Source organism: Plectropomus leopardus, chromosome 22, assembly GCF_026936395.1.
Source record: "Plectropomus leopardus strain MGB_pleo_1.0 chromosome 22, ASM2693639v1, whole genome shotgun sequence".
NCBI lineage: Eukaryota > Metazoa > Chordata > Actinopteri > Perciformes > Serranidae > Plectropomus > Plectropomus leopardus.
Genome location: NC_142197.1, coordinates 6,541,825 through 6,568,255, shown reverse-complemented (window position 1 = coordinate 6,568,255; position 26,431 = coordinate 6,541,825). Strand labels below are relative to the sequence as shown.

Genomic DNA, 26,431 nt, shown 5'->3' with positions numbered 1-26,431 from the left:
GAGATGTATGGGCTGATTACAGAAACTCCCAGAGGAAATGTTTTTTTTGCTGAGTTGGTGCATCTGACTCAATGAAACACATAAATTACTGCAAGATGCATGACATCAGCAGACAAAGTTTTCCAAGTACAAACACATCCACTTGTTTCACATTTACATTCAGGCTGGTTTCAGTTAATTTAGCAAACGAGCAATCAAATTCTAATCAGAGGAGTGATGAAAAATCCTCAGTGCAAAAATAAGCTCAAAACTCTCCTCTATGACATATTATATGTTGTGGCTCAGAGATGAATTTTAATCATCTGTTTCCACTCGCTACATGATGTCTCTCATCAAAGCGTGGCAGCGCGCCTGGAAGCGAACACGCCTGGTGGCTTTGACGTGCCACGGTTCAACGTTACAAAGGCCTCGCTTCTCTGAATCATCAAAAAGGATGTGTGCTTATAGGATACAAACCCTGAGATATTTGTATGTACAGATCTCAGAGATGGAGGAAAAATATCCCTGAGCTTCTGTTGTCTTGTTTGCTCATGAATCTCAAAGAGCAAATGAGGGTGCGGCGCTACGTTTCACACCGCAACACGTTTTTGTTGATTTATAGCGCTGATGCATACGCCTGCAGTCCACACACACACACACACGCTCATCTCCCCAGTGATAACTTTTTCCCGAGGACTTCTTCCACCTTTGCACTTTTTGAGGCTGAGCACAGCGTTATAAATGCCACGAAAGGGTTTTCTGGCCCCTGTCTGCCTGCACGGCAGCTTCATTTTGTCCCCCAGTTATCTTTTTTTATTACCACTGCAACTGCTAATTACATATTTATTCTTCCTGAAACTCTCATTGTTACCCATCCTAATACACTCCTTGCTCCTACCACTTAGCCAGGGGCATTTATAGCATTGTACGAAATTCTTACTGTGCAGCAGTGCATTGCTTAGCTTTTGTGTTGGTACTCCTGCTGCTTCTCCAAACTGGGGGCATGCCGACTGCCATCTACTGTAGGTAATACACTGACTATGGAGAAGTTCCTCATACAGCCACACTTAACAAGATCTGAATTATACCTTTAAAATTTCACCTCATACTGTCCTTTATTTGATGTTCAGCACGGTTTGATGGAGATGTATTTGAATGGCGGCATTCAGAAGTGCTCTCACAGAAACGTGTACTTTTGTGCTACGGTGTATTAACTACATATCCACATTCAACTCCGTCTCTATCCTCTTCGAACAAGTTTGGTCGTAAGGTGTCTTTAAAAGACATCTTAACTGGAAAGGTCAGCTGTCTGTATTGATTCTGTCTGCCTCAGCGAATAGGCAGAAAATGTTGTTTTTCACCCAACTGGATGTACAGCGACCCAGTTCTTGGCACCAATTCAGGACCAGCAATTTGTGCTGCAAGGTCAGGATCAGGTTTCCTGTGCTAAGAATTTTTATTTGTTAAGAAATGTATTCATTTCAGGGTGCTGCACACATCAGCAACACTCTTCAGATGGATTTTGTGAAGACTAGCTTTATACAAGGCCGATTCCTTTGCACTCTTAAACACCCTTAATACAGTAACTGAAATATTCTATTTTTTTCTCCTACGCAGAATTAACTTCCTCACTTTCCTGATTTGCTACTGTTTCCATAAACAATAAAAAGGGATTTTGTGTTACAAATTAATTTGACAAAACTTTTTATTTGCATGGCCTTGCCTACAAATGCACCTGAGGCCACAATAATGAGATTTACATACTGTTTGCATATGTAAGACCAGTGTAAGCAGACGTGCTTTTGGCTAGTGCAATTAGTACAAGCACACAATAAATCTGGGCTTGAGCGCCGTGTGTTTCCCATCAGTCAGCCTGTTAATGCCGTACATGTCTGTACAGCCAGCTGTGAACACCATTATTTGACTATGGAAATGAACTGTTTGAGCTGCGGTGATTCAGTTTTCAACCATGTGAAGCATAATTATAACACCTGTCTCTCTTCATTTCCTTCAGGTGTACCAGTACATGCATGAAACCATTACAGTGAATGGCTGTCCAGAGTACCAGGCGAGGGCCACGGCCAAGGTAAGATCTGGATCTGATCTTTTCTAATCATTTATTAACTGCAATAAAACCATGAAAATATGACTTAAATGAGTGGTGAACTATCTGTTAATCACATTAGCCTGTGATATCATCATTTCTTCTGGCCAAGCTGATTGAAAAAGTAGAGTATGTTCTACTTTGTTAATGGCCCTCATTAATAGTGTGTGTGTGTAATTAAGCAACAACACATCAGAGTGCCAGTTTCTAGGAATAAGTCAAAGGATTGCTCAATTTAACATGCTTAAGCACTGCCGAAAGTGTATTTTTTGCTGCTGTCTGGACATTTGGTTTGTCTTTACACAGGACATTTCTGCTTAACTGCATTTACCAAACATTACTGAACATTACCAAACAAACACATGGGTTCATCAGAAGTTGCTATATTTATTATTATTTTATTTATTAGAAAACTAAAGAACAACCTCAGGATTGAGATCATTTTTTTATCACGAGTAAGAGATTATTCACCTAAAATATGGATATTGACACATTTTACTTGCGTGATACTTGGACACACGTTTCATCCAAGTATTCTGCTCAACCCACAAATAAGCATAGCATTCTGAAAATATGCATTGTTTTGCAATAATATTATAGTATTATTTATTTATTTATCAAATGAGATAGAGTTTTGTATATACGCAAAACTTGAGTCAGTATGCAGGTATAACTGATGCTGTTCAGTTAATCTCAGTTTGAGACAGAAAGAATTAAACAATTTCCAGTGCTTACTTTGAGCATGAAATCATAAAAGTACATAAAGTGTGTGTGTGTGTGTGTGTGTGTGTGTGTGTGTGTGTGTGTGTGTGTGTGTGTTGGTTTCATAGCTGAATAATGTAATAATGAATTGTTTTTAATTTTCTGAGTCTGGAATCCCTATTGAAAGTGAAAAAAGTGAATAACGCAAAAATTCAAAAAGGTAACCCACAAGCCAATAACCACATGGTGACCACGTCCACTTGCTTTTATAAAGTCTATGGTTTGTTCTCAGTTTTTTAGTTAGTATGCTTTGGGGGAAAATAACACAACTCACAAGGTCAAACAAACTTGTAATCAATACTGACATCAAAAACAGACTTTTACCCAGAAGAAAGACTGACAGATTTCAAAATGTGCTTAGAATTTAATTTCTTAAAGAAAATCTTTTCCCTTCAGTATTAATCCAACAGGATGTCTGGCTCTTCATCCTAGATTCAACAATCTTCAGTTATTAAATACTTTTGATTTGAGCTGTAATCTTTTTTTAATTCCTCATAATTTCCGCCCCTGAACCATCAGATTAGCCGCCACTAGATTTCCAGCTTTACTCCCATTAGGCACAAATTTTATTTGCTGTAGCGACACTGCTGTCACTTGAAATCCCTTTACACAACCTTGATGAAAAACAACTCTGTGAAACAATGTAATGATAAAAGCATATATTTGTTTTGCTATTATCAGAAATGACAGACTCGCTTTATCAGAGCGATGCCTTCATGTTGTTGTTCGGTTAAAGTGTAACAAATCCGTTAAAGATAAACTAATTCAATATTTGCATGCAGCGTTATTTCATCACATGGAATTTTTTATACATGACAGCTCATATTTGCTCATTGATTCAACTCATATAAGATGTCAGTCTTTGAAAAAACTCATTTTTTGTGTCTTTTACTTGACTATTTAATACTTTTTAAGCAAAAAAAAGCCGTGTCCAGGTGAAGGAAAAAATCAGAGCGGAGACATTTCCCGCTGCAGTGTGAATGTTTTGGTACACAAAGGAAGAGAGTCACTTGAGCGGGACTTGTCAGCACCTCGCCTGCAAGAGACCTTTATGAAAGAAAACAAAGCGGGCAGGCTTGTCTGATTTCATGTGGAGGAGGATGATGAGATGCGGGGAGGGAGAAGAGACGAGAGCACCTCTCTGTCCTTCACTTGTTCAGTGTCCAGCTGGGTCCACTCCTCTTCAGTACATCAGAGGGAGTGGGAGGAGGATGCGAACAGAAAAGGATGATGAATGCAGAGAGACTGAGCGAGGCTTCAGATGATGAGAGCTGTTTCTCTTTTGTTGCCTTTCCCAACAAACGCTCTGCCTCCAGCACAATAGTGCAGAGTCTGGTGAATTGCACTGAAAACCTGGTTAAAGGGAGAGTTGAACACATTAAAAAAAACACATATATATTTGAGCTGAGAGTCAGCTAAGAAAATTGATACCTCTCATATGTCTGTGTGGAGAGTCAGGAGTGATAAGCTTTAATTAGCATTTAGGCTGGAAACACAGCTAATGATATTTACAACCTATAACTTGTTGGTTCAACCCTTTGAAACCTGAGCAAAACAGTTTGATTTCTTTCAAAAACACTGGGGAAGGTAATGAGCAACTTAATAAGACATGGCCCATAAAATTAGTAAAAAAATCCCCTAAACATTAGCACAAAAAAGGAAAGCAAAAGAGAAAAACAACAAGAAGAATGACCTGAAAACACATGCTAAAAATTAAAACATATTATATATTCTGCAATTCTGAATATATAATTCTCATATATAGTTTCTGGACATTTTCCTTATTTTTAAAATATTTTTTTCTCTCCTTTGTTAAAATATTAATTTTCAGATTTTTTTCTTGTCACCTTTTACCAACTTCTTGCAATATACTCATAACATTTCCCTGTGTTTTTGAAGAGAAATATTTGTGAAAGGCATCTGAATGCGGCACAAGAAAAACTGCTGTTGATCCAGGGTTCAAAGTGTTAATCTGTACACTAACAAAAGTGTAAAAACTCTCTTTTTATGCCCTCACGTGAGCGAAAGCCGTGACTGCAGGCATTATGTTTTCAGATTGTCACTTGGTCCCATTCTTGTGACCCCAATATCTCAAGAACACCTTGAGGGAATTTCTTAAAATTTGGCACAAACATCCACTTGGACTCAGCTATTAAATGAAAAGATTTTGATGGTCATAGGTTACAGGTCAAGGTCACCATGACCTTGTTTTTCACATTCTTGTGAACGTGACACCTTGAGCGATTATTTTCAAATGTGGCAGAAACATTTCACTTGGACTCAAGATGAACTGATTAGATTTGGTGGTTTAAAGGTCACTGCAACCTTGTTTTTATCTCGTGTTTTCTGAAGAACAGTTTGAGAAAATTTCTTCACATAGGGCTTAAAATTCCCCTTTGAGACACAGATGGACTGATTAAAATTTGGGAGTCATAGGTCAAGATCACTGCGAACAGATGACAAAAATGAAAAATGAAGGGTTTTTTTTTCAATTGCAAGATTTCTTTTTCAACAATTAACTTTCAAACATCAAAGTGTATCCTTTAAAATATAATAACGTCCACCATGCCTGGGTACTGATATAAGCCAGCTACTGTTGTGAAGGCTACAGATCATTTTGGAAAACTGTCATTATTCCTATATTCACATTTTGCTAATGCTGGCTGTATAACATGTAGGTTTATCAAACCAGTTATGGGTGGCAGTCTAACACCCATAATCTGCAGAAGTGCACACAACTTGTGCGATGATGCTATTTGTAAGGAGGATTTGCATTTTGCTTAAGAAATCACTCTCACTCCAGTCCAGTTTGCATGTCGCATTGGTTCTAATATTTACATTTAGTGTGGATATATAAATATGTAGTTATTTATGGTGGAAGGAGGGCCATGTAGTTTTTCCCAGTCACTCAGGGAGGAAAAATATTTGCAGCTTTGGGAGGGTAAAAAAAACCCCTCCCTCCTCTGATAAATAGAGAACAATCCTTTTTATGCACCAGTTGAACTTTTTGGCTTCATATGCCTGTGAGCAAATTTCATAGGAATGAGCCAGGCCCCACCTCCAACGCTGTATCCAGTTCTCTTCATAAATCCATGCTCTGGCTTCATACTTCATGCACAGACATGAGAGTAATATCAATATTCCTATTTCACTCTTCAGTGAATAATCATATTTCTCACAATGTCAAACTATAAACAAAACAAAGAGAGGCTTTTTTTTTAAAGGAAAGATTTGCTGTCAACAAAGTATTGCTTTCTTCCAATTACATATCTTTTACTACATTTGGAATATCTCCTGTCATTTGTCAAGTGGGCACCACTGTGTTATCTACTAAATAACATCTTTATAGTGGAGTAATTTCCCCAAAGAAACTGTGATGGATAAGATGAGACATAAAAAAGTCTTTTTACTAAGCCTGAAGCAAGCACAAAGACATGATTTAAGCAGCTTTAAAACTCTTTTCTACTTTTCTCTCTCTTTGCCCCAAACTTTGTAAAGTTACTGCTCCTAAATCTGTATTAAAATTGCATATCCACTGGGCAATTAAGCACACAGCTAATAGGCCTTAGCTGGCTTAGCTGTGGGGACACTCTCAACTGGGAGCAGTGGATAATTTGAAAAGTTTTTTGGAGAGAGATTCACAAAGCCAGGGCACAGTGCCAATTGCATTCAATTAGTATCATGTATAGTCTGAAAGGAATAAGATGCACACTTTACACTGTAAAATCTGACAAGTTGATTTTACTTGAAAAAAATCTACAAAAAAACCTAAGTAAATATAAATATTTATCTCTATTTATTCTTACTTTATATCAAATGTTTAGTTTACTTAAAATGTTGTATATTTACTTAATTTTGTGAAGCTGTTGCAACTTAAAATTATTAGTTTATTATTACAATGATTATTACAAATATTACAATTTATTATTATTATTATTATTTATTATTATTATTATTATTATTATTATTATTATTATTATTATTATTATTATTATTATTATTGTTGTTGTTGTTGTTGTTGTTGTTATTATTATAGTCAGACTAACTTAGTTTACTGAAGTTATAAAGAACAAGGTAATTTCACTTGGCATTTTTAAGTTGCAACAACTTCACAAACTCCAGTAAATACAGATAAATTTCAGGTAAATTTAACACTTAAATATAAAGTAAAAATAATCTAATTTAACAACTTTAAGACAATCAATTTCCAAGATTATTTTCAGTAAAATCAACTTGTCAGATTTTACAGTGTTAGCAGCAGTATTGAAAATTAAATCTATAAGCAGCTGCGGCAATAATGACGAAATGCGTGAAATATGCTGCTCATCTGCCTGTCGAGTGCTTTAGTTAGCAAGACGGTAAATCTCCCGACAGTTGAGATTTGTGTTTCACCTGAACAACTCGATTCTCTTTGATTGCTTCATTAATTAAATCAATTTGGCTTCTAAATCTTGGCTCCAGGCCCTTATTACTGATCTTAATGGAAACAGGGACTATATGGGCTCCCAATGTAAAAAAAAAAAAAAAATATGAGCGAATGATCAAGTGGCTTTGGATATATTAAGTCATTCTTGCACTGTATAGTGTGAGAAAGTATCCTCTAGCAAGCTTTTTATTTGAAAGGCCTCCCCTGTGTTTGAGAGGCGCCGGCCATCTGCCAGATTGTTTTTTCGGATAAAGTTGTGAAGGTCGATGTGCTGTGAGGTCTGGGAGGCGACGGTGTGCATGCTGAGGAGCTGCCTTTTAGCTCCACAATGGGACAGTGAGGGAGGGAGAAGGAGGACAGAGGGAGAGAAAAGGAGGAAGAGGGGGAAGAATACAACAACCAGATTAAAACAGGCAGCGGGAGAGGGAGGAGGGAGAAATGAGCAGAAATGAATATGAATATGGAAGAGAGCGGAGATGGGGATGCTGCCTGGAGGGAGCGTCAAAGACCTCAAAGTGCCAAGATACTCGCCTGCTGCTGGGGAATTTGGATACACATCTGCAAAAGCTTCTGACAGAGCCTCCCCTCCTCTACTTTTTTATCCTCCCCTTTTCTCGATCTACCTCACATATCATATATGATGCCGACTTGACAGCGAGGCACCTGTGGCAATGCATCTGTGGATCAGTGGGCGCTGGGTGTCTCTTTCTCTGTTCGTCTGCCATTAGCTCTCCCAGCCTCGGCTAACAAGCTCCTGGGTGCTTTGTTCTGAACGCACAAGGAGCAGGGAGCTCGCGGTTCAAAGGAGCCCCACAGCCAGCGAGCAACATCAACCAGCTGGTAGAGACACAGAGGGTGAAAGTTGTCTGGCTGCTTCTCCAGTGTGAACTTGGATGTGTTAATCCATGTGCTTAGAAAGCCAGAGAACTTCTCATGTGTGAGTCGAAATCCCCCCAGCTCTGACTAAATCCGAACGCTTTGTTATAGCCGTCCTCGCCGAAATGAGAAGGAGCAGTCGAGGTTCACGTTGTATTCCCAACTTCAAGATCATTTTGTAGCACTTTTTAAATTGGTTTCTTCCTTTGCGTGCATTGTGAGTGTAATGAAGGAGACTAAAGCAGCTGTAAACTGTAAACCAGCTGTTTTGCTTCAACAATAACAGACAAAACAACTGCTGTCACAGTCTGTTTTCTAGCACTGTTTGTATGCATACATATAAAAAGTAATGCACCAAAATTTGTTTAACCCATGTAACTGGGAATGCTGCAATCGACCAATGTGATAGTAAAGATAGAAGTAGTATGAAGAGCAAAAGTCGGCATAAGGAGGCAGGCATGGGTGGTAGATTGGTCAAACAAACACAGGACTTTCCACCAGGAGACAAGTGTTTGTGTCCTGTGTGAAACTAAGTGAACTTTGAATTAGTTACCACATTCTTTTCCCCTAGACATAACCTACATAACTTTAGGTTAAGTACATAACTTTAAAAGTTATGATGCCTAACCATGTTTCTTTTCCTAAACCTAACCTAACATTATATTACTAAACCTAAGCTACGTAACTTAACTTCAAGTACAGATCCATGATTGCAATATTTTCTTCTTGCAACTGGGCTGAAGAAAATCTTTCCATTCTTTCTCACTTTTTATCCTCATCCTAATGTCTCAAAATAAAGTCTTAAATAAAGTGTTTTGGGGGATAGTTAGTAGTAAGATAATTAAGTTCCATATTTCTTCTCTTTCATCAGGCCACAGTTGCAGCCTTCGCAGCCAGTGAAGGTCACTCCCACCCACGAGTCGTGGAGCTCCCCAAGACGGAGGAAGGACTGGGCTTCAACGTGATGGGCGGCAAGGAGCAGAACTCCCCCATCTACATCTCCCGCATCATCCCCGGAGGCGTGGCCGAAAGACATGGCGGCCTAAAGCGAGGGGATCAACTCCTGTCGGTCAATGGCGTGGTAAGTTTAACCACACTTAACATTTTGATACAATGTACCCGGTTTGGAGGAAGAGTGCAGATACACTTTTCTGTCCTCATTTATTATTTAAGCCTCTTTCCAAAAAGATATTTCCTGGACTGAAATATTTTTAGCAAGGTGTCACAAAACAGAGCAATGTATAATTTCCAGTTTGAGATGTGAGTCAACAGTCAGGAGAGCTATCGAGATCAAAGTGCTCACATGTCTTGAGTTAGGAGCACTTCAACCGCTGCAGAGACTTGAATAACGCCAACTGTAAGCCTGCTGCTTTTCACATAATATCACAGGGTATTAAAAATGGAGGAAATATCCTTTTTTTCCCGGAGAGGAGTTACTATTTTTAAGGATATATTCAAATCAGCCTCCTTTAAAATTCCACTCTTTCTGTCTCTAAACCCCCTGCAGAGCGTTGAAGGAGAGCACCACGAGAAAGCGGTGGAGCTGCTGAAGGCGGCCAAGGACAGCGTGAAGCTGGTGGTTCGCTACACCCCCAAAGTGCTGGAGGAGATGGAGGCCCGCTTCGAGAAACTCCGTACGGCCCGGCGGCGCCAGCAGCAGCAGCTCCTCATGCAGCAGCAGCAACAGCAGAACCTGACCTCTCAGCAGAACCACATGTCGTAGGTGAGGCGCTTCATTGCTTTAAGGGTGAGGGGAGAGAGGGGAGAGCAACAGGAGCATGAGGTAAGGCGCCGCCGGCGAGGAAGAGGATGACAGTAAAGCCGCATGTGCATATCAGTACGTGCAAGTTGCTATGAGTCCCTGTGTCTATGTCCCAGTGGCTAGCTAATTGACGCCGCTCTGCACTGTGCTCATATGGTATTTACCACTGATAATGCTGCACCGACTCACGGCTGGATGTCATTGTCCATTGAAATTAACTTTGTGAGCTGTCCGTCCATCCATTGTTCCCATTCTCATGAACATAATATCTCAAGAACGCCTTCAGGGAATTTCTTTAAATTTGACACAAACATCCTCTTTGACTCAAGAATGAACTGATCAGACTTTCGTTGCCATAGGTCAAAGGGCAAAGTCACCGTGACCTTGCATCTGTCTCATTCTTGTGAACGCAATATCTTAAAAAGGCCATGGAGAAATTTCCTCAAATTTGGCACAAACATCCACTTGAACTTAAGAATGTAATGATCAGAATTTGGTGGTTGAAGAGCAAAGGTCACTGTGGCCTAACAAACATGTTTTTGGACATAACTCAAAAAAAAACCTGAAATATTTTGATATGTATTTTAAAATGTTGTTAACCCCTAAAACTCCCCCTAAACCCCCACGTTTACCACTCACGTTGAGTCTTATCAGTCACATCATGCTAAGCCAAATCATTTAGCTTGGTCTACTCAGATTTGTGAATTTATCCTTCTTTTGTTGGTAATGTTACTCCTTTCCCATCGCCATGGAAAATGTTCAATTGGTTTCCGCCACTTTGACCGCCTTACACCCATGTGTTACTTTAAATAACAGTTCCACCTTGTTGTCAGTTCAAGCTAAGAAATTTCTGGTCTTACTGTTTTCTGTAATTAAGCAACAAAACACACAGTAGACAATCAATTCCTGATAATACCAACATGTGCATGCTTAGGGTACATGAATGGACATTTGAGATGTCCTTTTGTTATTATTCATGTAAGTATGGATGGAGATTAATTTTGAAACAGCTAAAACATTCCTAACAAAGATCGTTTTCATTCTAACATTTCATTAAAATGCAGGCCTACCAGTGGATGTGACCTGAGTTTTCAGTTGCTGTAAGTGTCAAAGTAACATTTTTATAAGCATACAGCAACAGAGGAAAAAGATGGAGTGAAATTAAATGGAAGCAGACTCAAGTCCCCTTTTGAATCATATTCGCCATGCTCTGCTTTGCCTTGCAACCACTTTTATTGGCTCGTGTGCAGGTAGCTGACATTTACATCCCAGCACGAAGCCTAAAACCTCAGTGGTATATTTTGCAAGCTCAGCAGCCGGTATCCTCTGTGCAAACTTTACTGCCTCTGCTGTGTTCTGCCACTGATTCTGTTGTAAAGGCTGTAAATTATTCAAACTTAAACCGATTACATCTGTGGCTCATGCTCTGCAGGTACGTGCATAAGTAGATACAGCCTTGCACTGCTGTTACTTGGAAGCTACAGCTGGATGGAGATGCTCTGCTTTAGTCAATATTTCTACAGTTTAAATTTAGAACAAAGCTCTGCACTGCCAGTCAAACTACACATTCACTGTGTGAAAATAGCAAAACTTAAAAGCAGGAGGAAACTTTTCAGAAACTAATCAGACCCATTAAGCCAAATCATATCATGCTACACTTAATTCTGCCTGGGCCTATCGAATTATTAAAGCATTCCCCCGACGTATTGGAGGCGGGCATGTGTCCAAGATCTCTGTGTCCATGCCTGTTTGATGCTAAATCCCCCAAGTATATCTCTTGTCTTGCACTTGGCACGGCGCAGCTTGGGAAGGTATTTGGGAGCTTGTAACAGTGTGTTACGGTGGAGCTACAGACAGGGAAGGGAGCAGGGATCATGTTTTATCAATCCCGGCATGCTGACCGCAGAGATTTGCTTTGGCGGCCAAGAGGCTGCTGACCAAGTGACACGCACAAGGGGACAAGAATGCAACATAAGCCAACGGTTTGACTGGTATTCATCTGTCTTTGTCACCGTCTTTCTGACTGTGTCTCTCTGTCCAAACAGAAATGATCGGATTACAGGTTGAGAGAGGTTTTGATGATAGCTTTGACCTTTGAAACCTGGATCGACATCAGTTTTCTTTCAATAACAAGGTGGGAAAAAGGCAATGCACAACTTGGCAAGAAATGTCCCTCAAATGCAAGCTGTTACAAGAAAATTACCTATAAAAATATTTTTTAAAAAGGAGGGCAGGAAAACATTGGGAAAACAATCCCTAAAACTATATTAATATTTCTAATTATCAAAAAAATGTATATATATATATACATATAATAAATACATTTTCTCTCCCCTTTTATGTCTTTTTTCTGTGTGTTTTTGTTTTTGCAAACTTTTGGGTCATGTTTGGTTAAGTTGTTCATTGCCTTCTCCCCATGTTTTTGAAAGAAATTTTTAAAAAATCCTCAGGTGCTCATGGGTTAACTTTCTGGTCAGTAATTTGTTGGCATTTAAAAATAAATATATGCAAGAAATAAATGTACCGTGTTCTGATGTATTTCAGGCAAGGTGACCCACCCTAAATATTAAACGCTGCAGGAAATGTTGCATATATATGCAACATTTAGCAACCCAAACCACATGCACTAAACCCTTCATAAATTGTCATAATAGGTTTTGAGGCAGCATAACTTTTTGATTTTACTACCTTGTTTAGCTTTGTCAAAGATTTACTGCTATTATCTGAAAAGTTTCACCCCACTTTTATTTAGTGCCTGTAGTGGGTATAACTCTGAGTTGTGGTTCCCAGGGTTTGTCTTTCAGCAATTTATTGAAAGGCACCAGCAAAACCTCTCTCTAATTGTAGCAAAACAGAGCCTTCAGAGGGTATCTCTTGCATAAATGCTCTCTGTGTCTGTGTAACACAATGAACAGAGTCACTAAAGGCTGCGCGCGACATTGTCTCTGCACTGTAGCATGGCAAGCAACATGGCCGGGCTGTCACACATGCCTCAATGAACTTTTTGTCTTATTAGCAGATTAATGCATGAAAATTTATAGGACTTAAGGTCTAAAACGAGGCAGAATAAAATGCTGGTATTGTACGTTTCTGCAAACCATGGATGCATAACAAATATTTGTTTTATACATATGAAGTAGTTCAGATTGCATTTACCTGTTGCAGAGTTTCATTAGGAGGAGGGAATGTTGGATTGTGTAAGATAGTTATTTTTTAACAAAACTTTGGGACATGTCCAGCTGTGTTTGTAGCGACCGAAGCAGGTATTTTTTATTGACAGGTCGGGACACTTGCAACCGTGTTTGTGCTGGCAAAAGTGGCAACAAAGTATTTAAAAGTGTTTGTAGCGCCAAAGCAGGTATTTATTTAACAAGGGGTTGGGACATTTTCAACTATGTTTGTAGTGACAAACGCAGGTATTTATTTAAAGAGAGTTTGGAACATGTTCCCACATATTTGTAGCGACCGAGGTGCATATTTTTTAGCTGCAGGTCTGGACTTTTATAACTAACAACGGGATTGAACATCATCTAATAAAAGCAGGTATTTTTTAGTAGCAGGTCAGGACATTTTCAACGGTGTTTGTGCCATCAAAAGTTATTTTTTTATGAGAGGTCGGTAGATGTTTAAATGTGTTTGTAGCGACTAAAGCGGATATTTTTTAACAAGAGTTTCCAACCATTTTTGTTGTAAAAAAAGCAGGTATATTTTACCAACAGGTCTGGACATTTCCAACCATGTTTGTAGTGACAAAAAAACGTGAGTTTCATGAGAGTTTGGAACATGTTCACACATTTTTGTAGCGACAAAAGCAGGTATTATTTATCAACAAGTTGGGAGATATTCAGCTGTGTTTGTACCGTCAAAAGCAGATGTTTTTTGACGAGAGGTTGGGACATTTCCAACTGTGTTTGTAAAGACAAATGTGAGTATTTTTTAACAAGACTTTGGGACATGGTCGGACATGGTTATAGCGACAAACACAGGTATTGTTTAACAACAGGTTGGAACATTTCCAACCATGTTTGTTGCAACCAAAGCAGAATTTTTTAAACGACACGTCGGGACATTGGCAGCCTTGTTTTTAGAGGAATTGAAGCTTATAGAGAATCAATTAAAAGTTGAAATCATTTTTTAAAATCACCAGACAGCACAATATCAGCTTGATAACACTTAGATCTTTAAGTGTAAACTGTCTGCGAGCTCTTAGGCATCGCTCTCAGCATGTTTCTCTCCTTTGATGATCTGCAGGTTGTTCCAAAAGAAGAAGAAGTGAAGGAGAGCGAAGACGTGGATCTCGAGGACCACCTGTTTGTTGTTGAGGATCCCAAAGGAATCTCTCCACCGCGGAGGAAACCAACAAGTGGAGGACTCTTTTACTTACTCTCTCCCTTCCAGTGTACCACCGATTACTGAGCAAAAACAAAGAGCGCCATACGCCCCGAAATTGGTGCTTTGAAAAACAAGTATGAGGGAGTCAAGCACTGAACGTCGTCCATTTTAACTTTGTATTCCCTTTTATAAGTTGTTCTCCCGGTTGTGACTCTTACTGAAAGTCCCCTTCTCTTGTGTTTGTTGTTTTGTTTACAGTCATCCATTTTTGATTGCTTACCGACATCCATTATACCATTGTGGCACCTTTGCCATTTTGCCATAGATATCATTTGTACAGTGGTGTTTCTATTGATTCTTCAACTGGTGCTCGTGTCTCTGTATGAATGATCATCAGTTTCTTTCTGTGTGTGTCCTGTTTTGGATAAACGTGAACTCTTTTTTACCTTCTATATTGTAGCAGGAAAGATTTTTGTATCTTGTAGGTTTAGCAATAACACACATTCTTCAGTTTTTACCATTTCACCACTAAATTCATGATTGGATTCATGCATATATATACAGAGTTTATGGGATATAGGCGCACATGTAAATCACTGTAAAGCAAAACTGGGTCTTATGTACTGTAAGGCAGCTTCTGTGTCCAAATCTGTCCTCTTTGCCATTTAAAGAGATTATTGATTTACAGGTGGCATGAATAATTGATGTGCAATAATTATCAACAGACTTTGTAAGCTACTCCCGACTGAGATTTATCCAGAAATATATACCACCAAGAGATTTTAACGTGGTTCAAATCAACCCTCGGAAATGTTAACTGACAAACAGAATGTTACCAGTTTTTATTTGAGCAGAGCGAAAATTAAAAATCAAAGAATTATGTTTATTTTTCAGACTATTTTATGAGATCAGAGATTTAACATAAAGTTTTATTGTCCCTTTTAAATATTATGTGCTCTTTCAAAGACGTTCAGATTATTATTTAAAGTCTATTTGTTGTATTAACAGCTGAATATTAGCACATGTAGATTTGTTCCCTGCGTTTTTGTTCTGACAATCATTTTTGAGAAGTTATGAGGCTGAGTGGAATGTTTCGCCCTCTTTTTCTCCTCCGTACCTGTAAGGGAAATCTGTTTTTAAGATAGAGTTAAAGTGGTTATCTGCCAGATTTAGTTTTCTGTCCATCTTTGGTGCTAAGCGCTCCTTGTTGCGTTTTTTTTACCCTTCACTTTTCAGAGATCACTTCCTTGTTGATTTGTGTTACCGTCTTGTGTTTTCCTCAGTTTTTTTTTTTCATTTCCTGTAGGTGGCGCTCTTTTCTTTGTTTGTTTAACCATGCAGGCTTTACCTCTATTTCTTCTTCTATAGAGTGCTGCCTGAATGAGTCCTAAAACCCAGAAATAAGTCAGCATTTCAGCATTCCTGGTTCCCTTGACTCAAAGTCGGTGGGTTTTTGAACGCAGTTTTTGACATGACTCAAAAAAGGTGGTTGCTAACAAGCGGCTAAATGCGCCCTGTTGTGGTGGTGGAACACATTTTCATCCCAACACGTCAAATCCACTTTGTCAGTGGATCTTGACGTCCAAATTTTGTCATGCTAGGTACCCTCATGGATCTCCTGTTGACAATCCCGGATGGCCCGTCACTTTACATTTGTAACATTCATTGTGTTTTTTCAGAATAAAAGTACAACATAGGTAATACACTTAATTTTCAAGTTTATTTTCTTGTGCAACAAAAGTTAGGTTTAGAAAAAAACATTATGGCTTTTTAAACAGGAAGCACACAGCGGGCTACAGGGTGAAAGTCCAGGGTTTGTTGGACCCATCCACTTGCCAAAGATGTCTCTTTGCATCGTTGCCTGGCGCTGACATCACTAATTAAGCAGCGGTATTTGGGGAGCTGGGAGTGAGACAGGCTGGGTGGTGGTGTTGGAGCCATGCAGCCATGGTGCAGTTTGTTGAGTTTGTCCAGAGTTTGTTTGAACCACCAGCATCAGTGCAGACTTTATAGCTCTTTATACAACAGCTCAGAGCTTGAAAAAAAATGCCACAGCCCAGTGCATCTCATACCACCGCTCAAGGGTGCCTCAGTGTGTTGGTATCTGACGCCGAGGGCCACCAGCCAATCGTCAGTATTGGATGAGTTAGAAGTGAGACTGGATTGCATTTACTTTGTAATTACTCAACAAAATGTGTAAGTATATAAATGTTTGTTTGACCCAGAGATTATTTTTTTTGTCATCATCCAAATCTAATGGAAAAATCCCATTAAGTTTTCGTCAAGGGAACCTGGGAGATGCTAACGTCCGGGTTGACCAACAAAAATGTCGACTTAGCAGCACTCTATTAACCATAAACAAATCTAAAACATGAAGCCCATCACTTCCATATGCCAGAGTATTTTTCATCCCCAGTTTTATGTGATGAGCAGCAAATAGAAAGCTGTTATGATGTTATAAAATAAGTTATAAAGTCACATTTTCATGAAAATGTTGCTTCATTGATTTATTGACAAAAAATCATAGGTTTTATCTTTAAACCTTTCTTATCTACATCTCATCTAATTGCACAAGTACAGCTGAACAAAATCTTTTTACATGCATAACATGTGCCATCGCCATTTCATGAATAGCCTGTCAGCACTGAGGTCACTTAATGCTTTTGTGTTGGGTCACCTCTGGGCTCAGATTCATCGGATACTCACATACTCGCCAAGAACATCTCAACACAACAGATCCCTTTTTGTATCTTAAAATCACAGGTACTCTTTCTTAATTGACTTACATTTTTGAAGCTGATGGTCCTGAACTTACCGTAAAGATTAAAAAAAGACAACAAACTGTTGATATGCAATTGTTATACATACTATATTTGTATAAATAAATCTATGTGCTTGTGTACAGTGAATGTCTTGTTGTCCCTTCCTTTGTATCCCATACTTCATCTTCATGGTATCATTTAGTATTTTGTCATCTGTAGCATCAGCAGTTATGTTGGCAGTGTGACACCCGGAGAGGTATTGATTTGTTGCCCACTGAATAAAAGCAGAGAAGTAGATTAAAAATATAGATGTGCAAAATTACACATGGTTTGTGTCTTACAAATTCTGTCCAAGCTTTCCCCCAAAGAGAAAGGAAAACCGATAGTGGCAGTGTTAACTGCAGGAAGGGGTTTAACTACCGAACGACACCCAACTGTATCACCACGCAGAGCAAAGCTCAAATGTATTTTTTGTTTGTTTGTTTGTTTGTTTTTTGCACCACAATTTAGCTCTATTATTTTGGAGAGAAGGCAGATATTTCAACGGCCAATATCTCCAACACTAAGCAACTCACACAAAAAAAATCTAGACTGATCAACAGCAGAACCCGAGGTGGCACTTGAAATCAATATGACGTTAGACAGACATTGGACTCTTATTTCAGACAGGCGTTAAACTTTCGAAAGTCTAACGACGTGAGAATTTCACACTTTGGTCGTCATACCTCACAAATATGTTGCTCTTGTATTACAAGATGACGCTGTAGCAGACATTTGGAAAACACTGCATTTTGGTTACTGAACAGCACAACTTAAATCCAACAAGATGTTGCCCACATTACCACATGAGCTAGCGGGCGCCCTATGTACAAAGGCTATGTCCTCGTCGCAGCGGCTGCAGGTTCAACTCCAACCTGCAGCCCTTTGCTGCAAATCATCTTCTCTCTCTCCCCTTTTCACACTTACTAATCTGTCCTTTCTAATAAAAGCAAAAAGCCAACAAAATAATCTTGGAAAGAAAAAAAAATGAGATGTCAGTGACATCTGTTGTCAGTGTTCTACGTCTAATCGAAGTTGACGTTAGACATCAAATTTTGGGAACTGGAGTCTTATGACAGTCTTATGACGCTGGTGACCAGCTCGGACAGGTAAGAGGGAAAATACGTAAATGTGTATTTTTGATTTTGGCATGAATTTTCCCATTGAGTTCTTCCTAAAAAAATATAAATCATGTGTAGGTTTTTAATTGTAAAACCAGCCATGTACTGAACAATTACTGCACTGCCAGAAATAAAGTGGCATAATGAAGTTACTAATTCTTCATTAAAAACTATGATGCGTTTATTTCTCATAACAATGGAACAGCAGCTTGCTACTGATTGCCTTTCCCTGATCTGAGTGCAGCTGCAGAAGGTGAAGCCATTAAACCTTGGCTGCTGAAATGTCCCTCTGAAGACTCGTCCAGGTTTTTAGCCCGGGAACAGAAAGTCAATGGCCTTTTGTTAGCTCAATACAGAGAGCAGACACTGAAACTAATAAAGAGACTCTTGTAAATGGAAGGTATTAAACTCAAACGGTGACAGTAGAAGCACAAAGCAGTGCCGTTTCTCCGCCGGCGACGTGTTGTACGGGGTGTTATGTGCAATAAAATCCCCGTTAGAGCTATTCTTCACCAAATAGCCAATACAAGAGCAAATGACCAAAGCCTGAAGTGACAAAACTGAAGAGCGCAGGTGACAGTAACGCATGTGACAAATCCCTCGCCTGTCTCCATGGCTGTTTATCAGGGGCTAAAAAGGTAACACCGTCTCAGGATCACATAGTAATAACAAAAGGTTCAGTGCAGATACACTGGAGCTGAAAAAAATATGATAAAATCACAAATATTCTCATCAGCTTCTCTATAGTTACAAACACTCTCTAAACACTTTCAAGCAAATTGGCTTGATTTCTTACAAAAACAACATGGGAGAGGGTGACAAGCAACTTATTAAGCAATGACCCCAAAAACTGGCAAGAAATTATTAGCCTTAAAAGTTGGAAGAAAATTGCCTGAAAATAAAAAATAAAAGTTTTTTTTTTTTTAAAAAGTCAATGACCCCAAGAAAGGGCTAACAAATTAAATACTTTTTTCTCATCAGAATTTTAAAAACAATATTGAGAGAGTCATAAACACAGTTTTCTGAGCATTTTTCTTTGATTTTCTTTTTTAAATTTTATTTATTTAGTAATATCTCATAATCCCTTCCAGCTTATTTTCAGATAATTTCCTTGTCTCCTTTTCTTAATTTTTTGTAGTTTGCACAACATTTCTTGTCAAGTTGCTCATTATGTTGTCCCCATGTTTTTGAAAGAAATCAAACCCATTTTCTCGGTTTGAGAGGTTTAAACTGTAGTGAAAGGAGTCTGAATGCAGCCAAAGAACACCGAGGTCGATCCAGGTTTTAAAGGGTTATTGGTGTAAAAATAGATTTCGTCGGCTGCTTGAGCTCTTTTGTCTTCCACCTACACCTCCACGCCCTGAAATAGCACTGAGAAAACTATGTATGTGTGTTAACAGTCTGTTTTTCACTCCGGCTGCTCCTAATAACCGCAGCGTCATGTCTTCAATATGAAGCGTTCTGATCCAAAAACAAAGCTCATGTTAGCCAGTGAGACTGAAAACAGACTGTCTGGATCCAAGGTGGAAATGATAGATGAAGATGTTTTTTCTTTGTGACCAGCAGTTTTATATTTGAATAGATTGCATATGCAATTCATGGGTTTTATAAAGAAACATTTCTTTGTATTTATCATGTGGTGTGGAGCAGACGGACCCAGGAGACAGTGAGCAGCAGGAATTCAAATTATGTTGTATTAAAGATAAAGAAAGCTGATGTTCACACAACACAACGAAAAATCAAACACAGACTGGGCTGAAAACTGGGACTTAAATGCAAAGTAGTCTGACTAGAGGATGAAGTGCAGGTGGGGAAAAAGGGTGAAATAGCTCAGGTGAGGAAAATAAGTTGATTAATCAGGAGAACGTGCAGAGAGCTGATTGGCCGGGAAAAACTGAGGAGCAGGGAAGGACTAACGAGGCTGATGCAGGAAAGATGTGAAGAGGAGGGAATGAAGGAAAGGCAGCACAGGAGAGGAAAAAATACAGTAAACAGAAACACCCCAGTCTCCAGTAAACACAATCCTTTTAACCCTTAGGTACTGCTTTAATATTGCATACACTCATATCGCTCTGTGCACAAAATGGGCCTTTCAAAGTCAAGCTTTGAAATTAATTTTTTTTACATTATTATTATTTTATTCTTTTATTGAGTTGAGTTTTTTACCAGCATCAGCCCTAATCATAAATATCAAATATTCATTCATTTTCAGAGTTGTAACCCTCTAAATGCCAGGTTTTTGTCATGATGTCAAACTCATCATTGAATGCTTCTTTTGTTTTGTTTGTTTGGGGTTTTTTTAGGGTGTTTTTTGTTTGTTTGTTTGTTTTGGTTTGGTTTGGTTTGGTTTTCAGGTCATTTTCTTGTATTTTCCTTAATTTCTTGCTAATTTCTGGGTATTTTCCTCTGAAGTTTCTCATGGCCTTTTACCCATGTATTTGAAAGAAATCAGGCAGGTTTTGAAGGGGAAAATACCAGAAAAGTCATAAATTTGGTGCATAAAAAATAAGTGTTAAGTGTTTGATGCTCAAAACTTTCTGGCAAAGAACCCCGAACCCACCGTTTCGTGTCAATTCCAAATATTTAAATGAAATCTGTGCCCTTGAGAAAGCGGATTAATTTGTGAAACCAAATTTTGAGATTTCCACAAGGAAATTATTTTTTCAACAGTATTTTATCTTAGGATTCAAAATGGCAGGACTCTCTCTATGTGAAAGGTTTCATCTACACACCAGTGGAGCTGCTGAGCAACACACTTGACCTTTCCTCCAGTAATACGGTCCTGCACTCTAACCCTGATGGCTAAATGAACTTAAGACACTGAGGAGCAAAATCTATTCTTGTATGCAGTCCGCATGTTGCAATGAATAAACGCTCTAAAGAACACTCAGTGCTTTCAAAACATCAAAATATCAGCTGAACAAATCAAAAAGACTTGAAACATAACGTATGCTCGAGTCGTTAACAGTTCAGAAGTCTCATCATCTTTTCCGTCTTTACAGTTTCTTGCTCCGACAGCTGTACAACATCACAGATTTAGCCAGAGGGCAGGTTCAATCCTCCAAAGGCCCCAGTTAAACATTCATTATGAGATCAGTATTCAGCTCAAATAGGAGGAAATGTATGAATTACCTTCATGAGTCAGACTGCTGGGATTATAATTTAGAGACTATGGAATGATCCCCTGGGGTTAAACCTGCTTGTTTGCATTGATTACATTAAAATTCAAACACAGAAGCTAAATATGACACGTTAATGATGGAAATGTAAGAAACACCTCTCTCTTGTGGTCTCACTGAGTACTGCAATAATGACTGTGCTGGTATTTCAGTCATGCTACTCCAGAGTCAGTGCAATATTAATGTGTACTCTGTCAGATTCAAATCCAGCTAATAAAATAATGAAAATCAGATTTTTAAAAGTTTCTCTCTCCGTGTAACTTTCATGTGCTTCCATGCTTGACCTTGATGTAAACTCATGGTATGTCTTTTGTGTGTTGACACTCCAGGCTCACTGAGTGATTCATGAATCACAACCGAAGGCACGGAAAACGACATCAGTGACATTTGGAGTGTCGTACGCAGCCGTGCTGGTTGGTGAAATACAAGCCGCCGCTGGAATGTCCACAATGTCTCACAGCGCTGCAGCAGAGAGACGAGACCGCTGTGAGACTGCTGCTATTCTCGCCTGTAGGCAGTGTTTAACTCTGAGCTGCTCCACAGTGCTGCAATAACAAAGTGCTGTTAGAGATGGATGTATATGTTGAGGAAAAAATACTGTGTGTAGTTTTCTCCCCCTCTATGTATCTTTTTTGTAGCATGACTTCTGCAAACACCTTTTGCACGTCTGTCCATCCTTGGAGAGGGATCCTCAGTTGCTCTTCCTGAGGTTTCCTTTTCTCCCTGTTAGAGGGTTTTTTTATCCACTGTTAGGGTCCAAGAGTCTGTTTTATGTTATAAAGCCCTCTGTGGCAAATTGAGATTTATAATATTGGACTATAGCATAAAATTGAACTAAATTGAAAAGAAATTACTAAGTTTTGCATGCTGCTGTCTTTCCTGTTGAGTCGATCCAAAGAGAAACTTCATCAACAATTTGATTTGCATTTTTACTGAAATAGCCATGTTGTAAAGTAACCAAGTACATTTATTAAAGGACTGTGCTTAACCCTTTAAAATCTGAGCAAACTGCCTTGATTTCTTTTAAAAACGTGATGAAAGCAATGAGCAACTTAAGAAGCAATGATTCCAAAATTAGCAACAAAAAAAAATGTAAACGAAAAAATACCTAAAAATTAGAGGGGGGGGCAAACAAGGAAATGGTCCCAAAAGTGCTTAAATAATTCTGTGCAATATTTAAATACATAATTATGAAAATTCAAAATACTGAACATTCAAATAAGACATTTTTCCCTAGCTTTTTGTAAAAAAAAATTCCTTTGATACTTCAGTTGATAGAACTTCTGTACCTTTACTGTACCTTTGAATTCAGGACTTTTACTTAGTATTTCTACATTGTAGTACTGCAACATTTGGTGAAGCATCTGAATACTTTATGAACAACAACAGTTAAATAGCTCTAGTTTTCCTATCATCAGTGTTTTGAAAGAGTAACAAGGAACCCAGCGTTCAAGAACAGAGCAGATATATCGAGCCTCCATAGAAAAGGAACCATATAAGGGTGTACAGGTGTATTTTTTAATTTATTTGCAATTTAACAAAGACTGAGCACATTAGAGCGAGGAGAAGACATTGTAGCAAAGGAAATTAATTTAGGGAGTAGACAGAAGAATAGATTTAGGAAGAAAAAAAGTATTTTTTTAATGTGCTGCCCCTCCATAGACTATAAACTAAAAAAAACCTCACATCAAAGACGTGATACAGTATGACACACATCTAACCCCCCTTCTTCCCCTCAAGTACAATCAGAGGCCATTTGTTCTCTGGTGTTGACGATGTAATCAAAGGTGTTACTGATGACTCACATTTGGAAGGAAAGTGCAAACAGGTACTCACAGTACTGCGTCCACTTAAAACACACTTTTAGAGATACTAAAATGTGATCAAAGCAGACAAAATGTGTTTCTATTTTCCAAATTATGCAATATTTTTGTAACTGTCTCTTTTGGCTGAAATCCCTCTTATGATGCAGAAAAATTTGTGTGTTTTTTGACACAGCTGTAAACAGTTTTATTTTTATTTTAAGTTATTTATTCATCATTATTCTCATTATTGTTTTCATTATCATCTGCAATTTTTATCTATTGTGTGTTTTATTTTATTACTTAAGTAACATAAACTGAAAAAAATAGATAAATAAAATCAATAGACTACCATATGTGCAAATTTGCAAATATTGTCCTATTTTTGTTTTTGAACTGCGCCGCAGATGGCTTTCACCATAAACACTCCACTTCCCCTTTTCCTCAAGTCAAATTTTATTGCATATCAAACAAACACACAAAAGAAAAATTGGGTGCCCCTGGGTGGTGCTCTAGGTGGCCGCCTATGTCGCCTATAGATCGACCTGCCACAGCGCTAATGACTCATACGCAGAATGCCACACAAGTGATTACAGCAGTGTCGAATGATTCATAGTATCAGCTGACCTCTATCAGTTTCTACTATGTTCTCCACACCTTGTTAGCTGGACACAGTCCACACTGCCCTGTCGCATGATAAATAACTGATAAATAACCTTTTTATTTTGATAAAATTCACCTTTTTTGAACTTGTTTTTGTTATCATGCAAGATTCTGCAATCTCAAATTATTAATTTTGCTGTTTTATTAAAAGATGATGCATCTTTAAACAGTTGCAAACCCACTAAACTCTGACTAATCAGTATCTTAACGATAGAAACTGCTCTAACATTAGTGTCACTGTAAAAAAAAAAAAACATGCACGTACAAAAGCTAAAACAGCGAGAGCTAGTCATCAGTTTTGGGTGTTTTATGCTGACATGGAGTCTTGACATTTATTAGAGTTAACAGCAACAACTCTAAGTGACTATTTTAGTTTATTACTTTCACTGTTTTACACCTCCTACGTTGACAGGATGACTAATATCTGAACTCACAAAGAGACACAAAAAGCTCAAACTTTACAAAACAGTAAAAGATTTAATGTTTCATAACAACATGGGAGAAAAAACTGCTTAAATACCACTTCATGTTGGAATAATGCAACATTACATTAACTGTCATAATTAAATATGTCTCATTGGGGTATAATAGCATGTATAGAATAAATGGGCATTTACATTACATATTTACAATCTCATGTACAATATAAAAGCTGCAGGTCGTCGGCTGAGTCTCCTTCACACAAAGTTCTTATCTCTTGTTGCAAATGCAGCTGGTGTTTGGTGAAAGCAGTGCGCCAGCCTGCGGGAATATATCAAAGTTCACAGGACGTGGTAGACGGGCCTGGATGCAGGGCTCTCTGGCGTGCAGGGCTGCGAGTCGGAGCTGCCCGGGGAGAAGGTGGCCATGTCTCTCAGAGCTGCAGGTCCACAGCTGGACTCCACAGAGGACAGCCGGTCCACGATGCTGGAGAGGCACTCCAGGCTGGAGGCTCCGGCTGTTTTTTCCCCTAAACTCTCTGATAAGAAGAACAAAGAGGACATGCGTTTATCAGCTTATTTGTTTATAATATACTCCCAGAGGCACAATATAACATGCATTTAACATAATCCATCATGCAGTTATTACTGGCATGTCATATTCATATCTGCTGTCTAAAGGTCTCACCGTTCTTCGCATACGAATAACCGTTGCTGTAGTTTGCATTCAGATGCTGCCACACTGGACTGTTGGTGTCCGCCTGCAAGGAAATGAGAAAATTCACCCTTGAATTCTTGCAAGCACTTGTTATGTTTGTATAAATATATATATATATATATATATATATATATATATATATATATATATATATATATATATATATATAAGGAGAAAAAACAACCTTCACAATACTCTGGACAGGGCTAATAAATCCTGAATTCCAAAGTTATGGCCTTCTTTATTTCACATCCACCTTAAAGCCAAAGTGGCAGCGCTCCCTTCCCCTGCCCCCCTTTTCTCCCAGCGTGCCGAATCGATTGTATCAGTGGAAGCAACACCAGTTTGTGCAAGATGACACTTTCTCCTAGTAAATCTGCAGAAAATCCTGGCAGCGGTGCAGAACATGCAGTCAAGATGGAATGCAGAAAAGTGTCCAGTTTTTTTTCTCCCTGACTTCAGTAAGGTGGATTTAGCTCGGTTTATTAGGGGCTATAAAGTGTCCGGTGGTGGGAAAGCCATTACTCCATCCCGCGTGATTCCTTCTTTTGTATTAACTGATACGCTGTCACCTTCAGTGCTGTTGACTAATTCAACCTGACCTTTAATAACAAGCGTCAGAGATGCTTGTAAGACTACATGATAGATTTTTCTATTATGGGATGGTATGACATGCATGGAGGAGCATGGTAATTGAGGTCTTGGGGCAAAACAAGCTTGTTTGATTAATGGATTTTTAAAATTGGAAATCATGGCTTAATTTTGAAATGCACAACATGCTGATGAGAAATGGAGACACTTTGGTCGCCATAAAGGCCTTTTCAGTTGACAAGATGGCGCTCTGTCTCGCATGCAGTAAACCAGATGTTTGCATGTGGACTTACCATGCCGTCGGAGCAGCTGGAAAGCGGGCTCCCAGGCTCCGAGCTGCTCTCTCCAGGTATCCCGTAGTAGTTTTCCACCTGCTCTCGTAGCAGCTCCTGCAAGCTCTCGATGTACTGGATGGCATTGCGCAGAATCTCCACTTTTGGGAGGCGCTGGCTGGGGTTGGCTGAGGTGCAGCGCCTCAAAGCTTCAAAAGCGTGGTTGACCTTCTTCAGCCGCCGGCGTTCACGCATAGTCGCAGCCCGTCTGCGGTCCACAAAGTTGGACTTGCGCTTGCATGCCTTGCAGGCCCATTGGAGGCAGTGTCCCGGCTGGTGAGGGGCTCCAGGGACCCTGACATGCTCGTCCTCCTCAGAGCCGTCAAGCTCCACGCCGGGGCCGAACTCCAGGCTGTCTGGAGACGAAGCGCACGCTCTGTCGTAGTAGACCTGGGATGGTGAGAAGACGTCCATGTTTGCTGGAGAGAGGAATGGATGGAGAGGAAGGAGGGTGAGAGAGAGGAGACCTCTGAGTGATATGAGGGGTCTGTTGCCCCGGGCCCCCCTTATATGCCCCGAGGCCGGAGCCCAGGGCCCACATTGGCCAGATCTAATTACCATGGC

The 26,431-nt window shown here is 39.2% G+C and overlaps 2 protein-coding genes across 3 annotated transcripts in view; one reads left to right on the top strand and one right to left on the bottom strand.

Annotated features, from left to right (window-relative positions):
• lin7a (lin-7 homolog A (C. elegans)) overlaps positions 1-17,150 on the top strand; it is a 46,366-nt gene extending 29,216 nt beyond the window's left edge. The window contains exons 3-6 of one of the 2 annotated variants that reach the window (XM_042511220.2): positions 1,994-2,065; positions 9,019-9,228; positions 9,655-9,866; positions 14,161-17,150. In XM_042511220.2, coding sequence (XP_042367154.1) covers positions 1,994-2,065; positions 9,019-9,228; positions 9,655-9,866; positions 14,161-14,185 — 519 coding nt within the window. In that variant the 3' untranslated portion in view covers positions 14,186-17,150. Of the gene's footprint in view, positions 1-1,993; positions 2,066-9,018; positions 9,229-9,654; positions 9,871-14,160 lie in introns of both variants that reach the window. The other variant, XM_042511221.2, reaches the window with a different exon arrangement.
• A 6,453-nt stretch (positions 17,151-23,603) lies between these two features.
• On the bottom strand, positions 23,604-26,428 carry myf5 (myogenic factor 5). Its single transcript, XM_042511219.2, has 3 exons — positions 25,829-26,428; positions 24,915-24,987; positions 23,604-24,765 (listed from the first exon to the last, which is right to left on the bottom strand). The coding sequence occupies exons 1-3, from the start codon at positions 26,426-26,428 to the stop codon at positions 24,569-24,571; spliced, it is 870 nt and encodes a 289-aa protein (XP_042367153.2). The 3' UTR covers positions 23,604-24,568.
• Between the last annotated feature and the right edge of the window lie 3 nt (positions 26,429-26,431).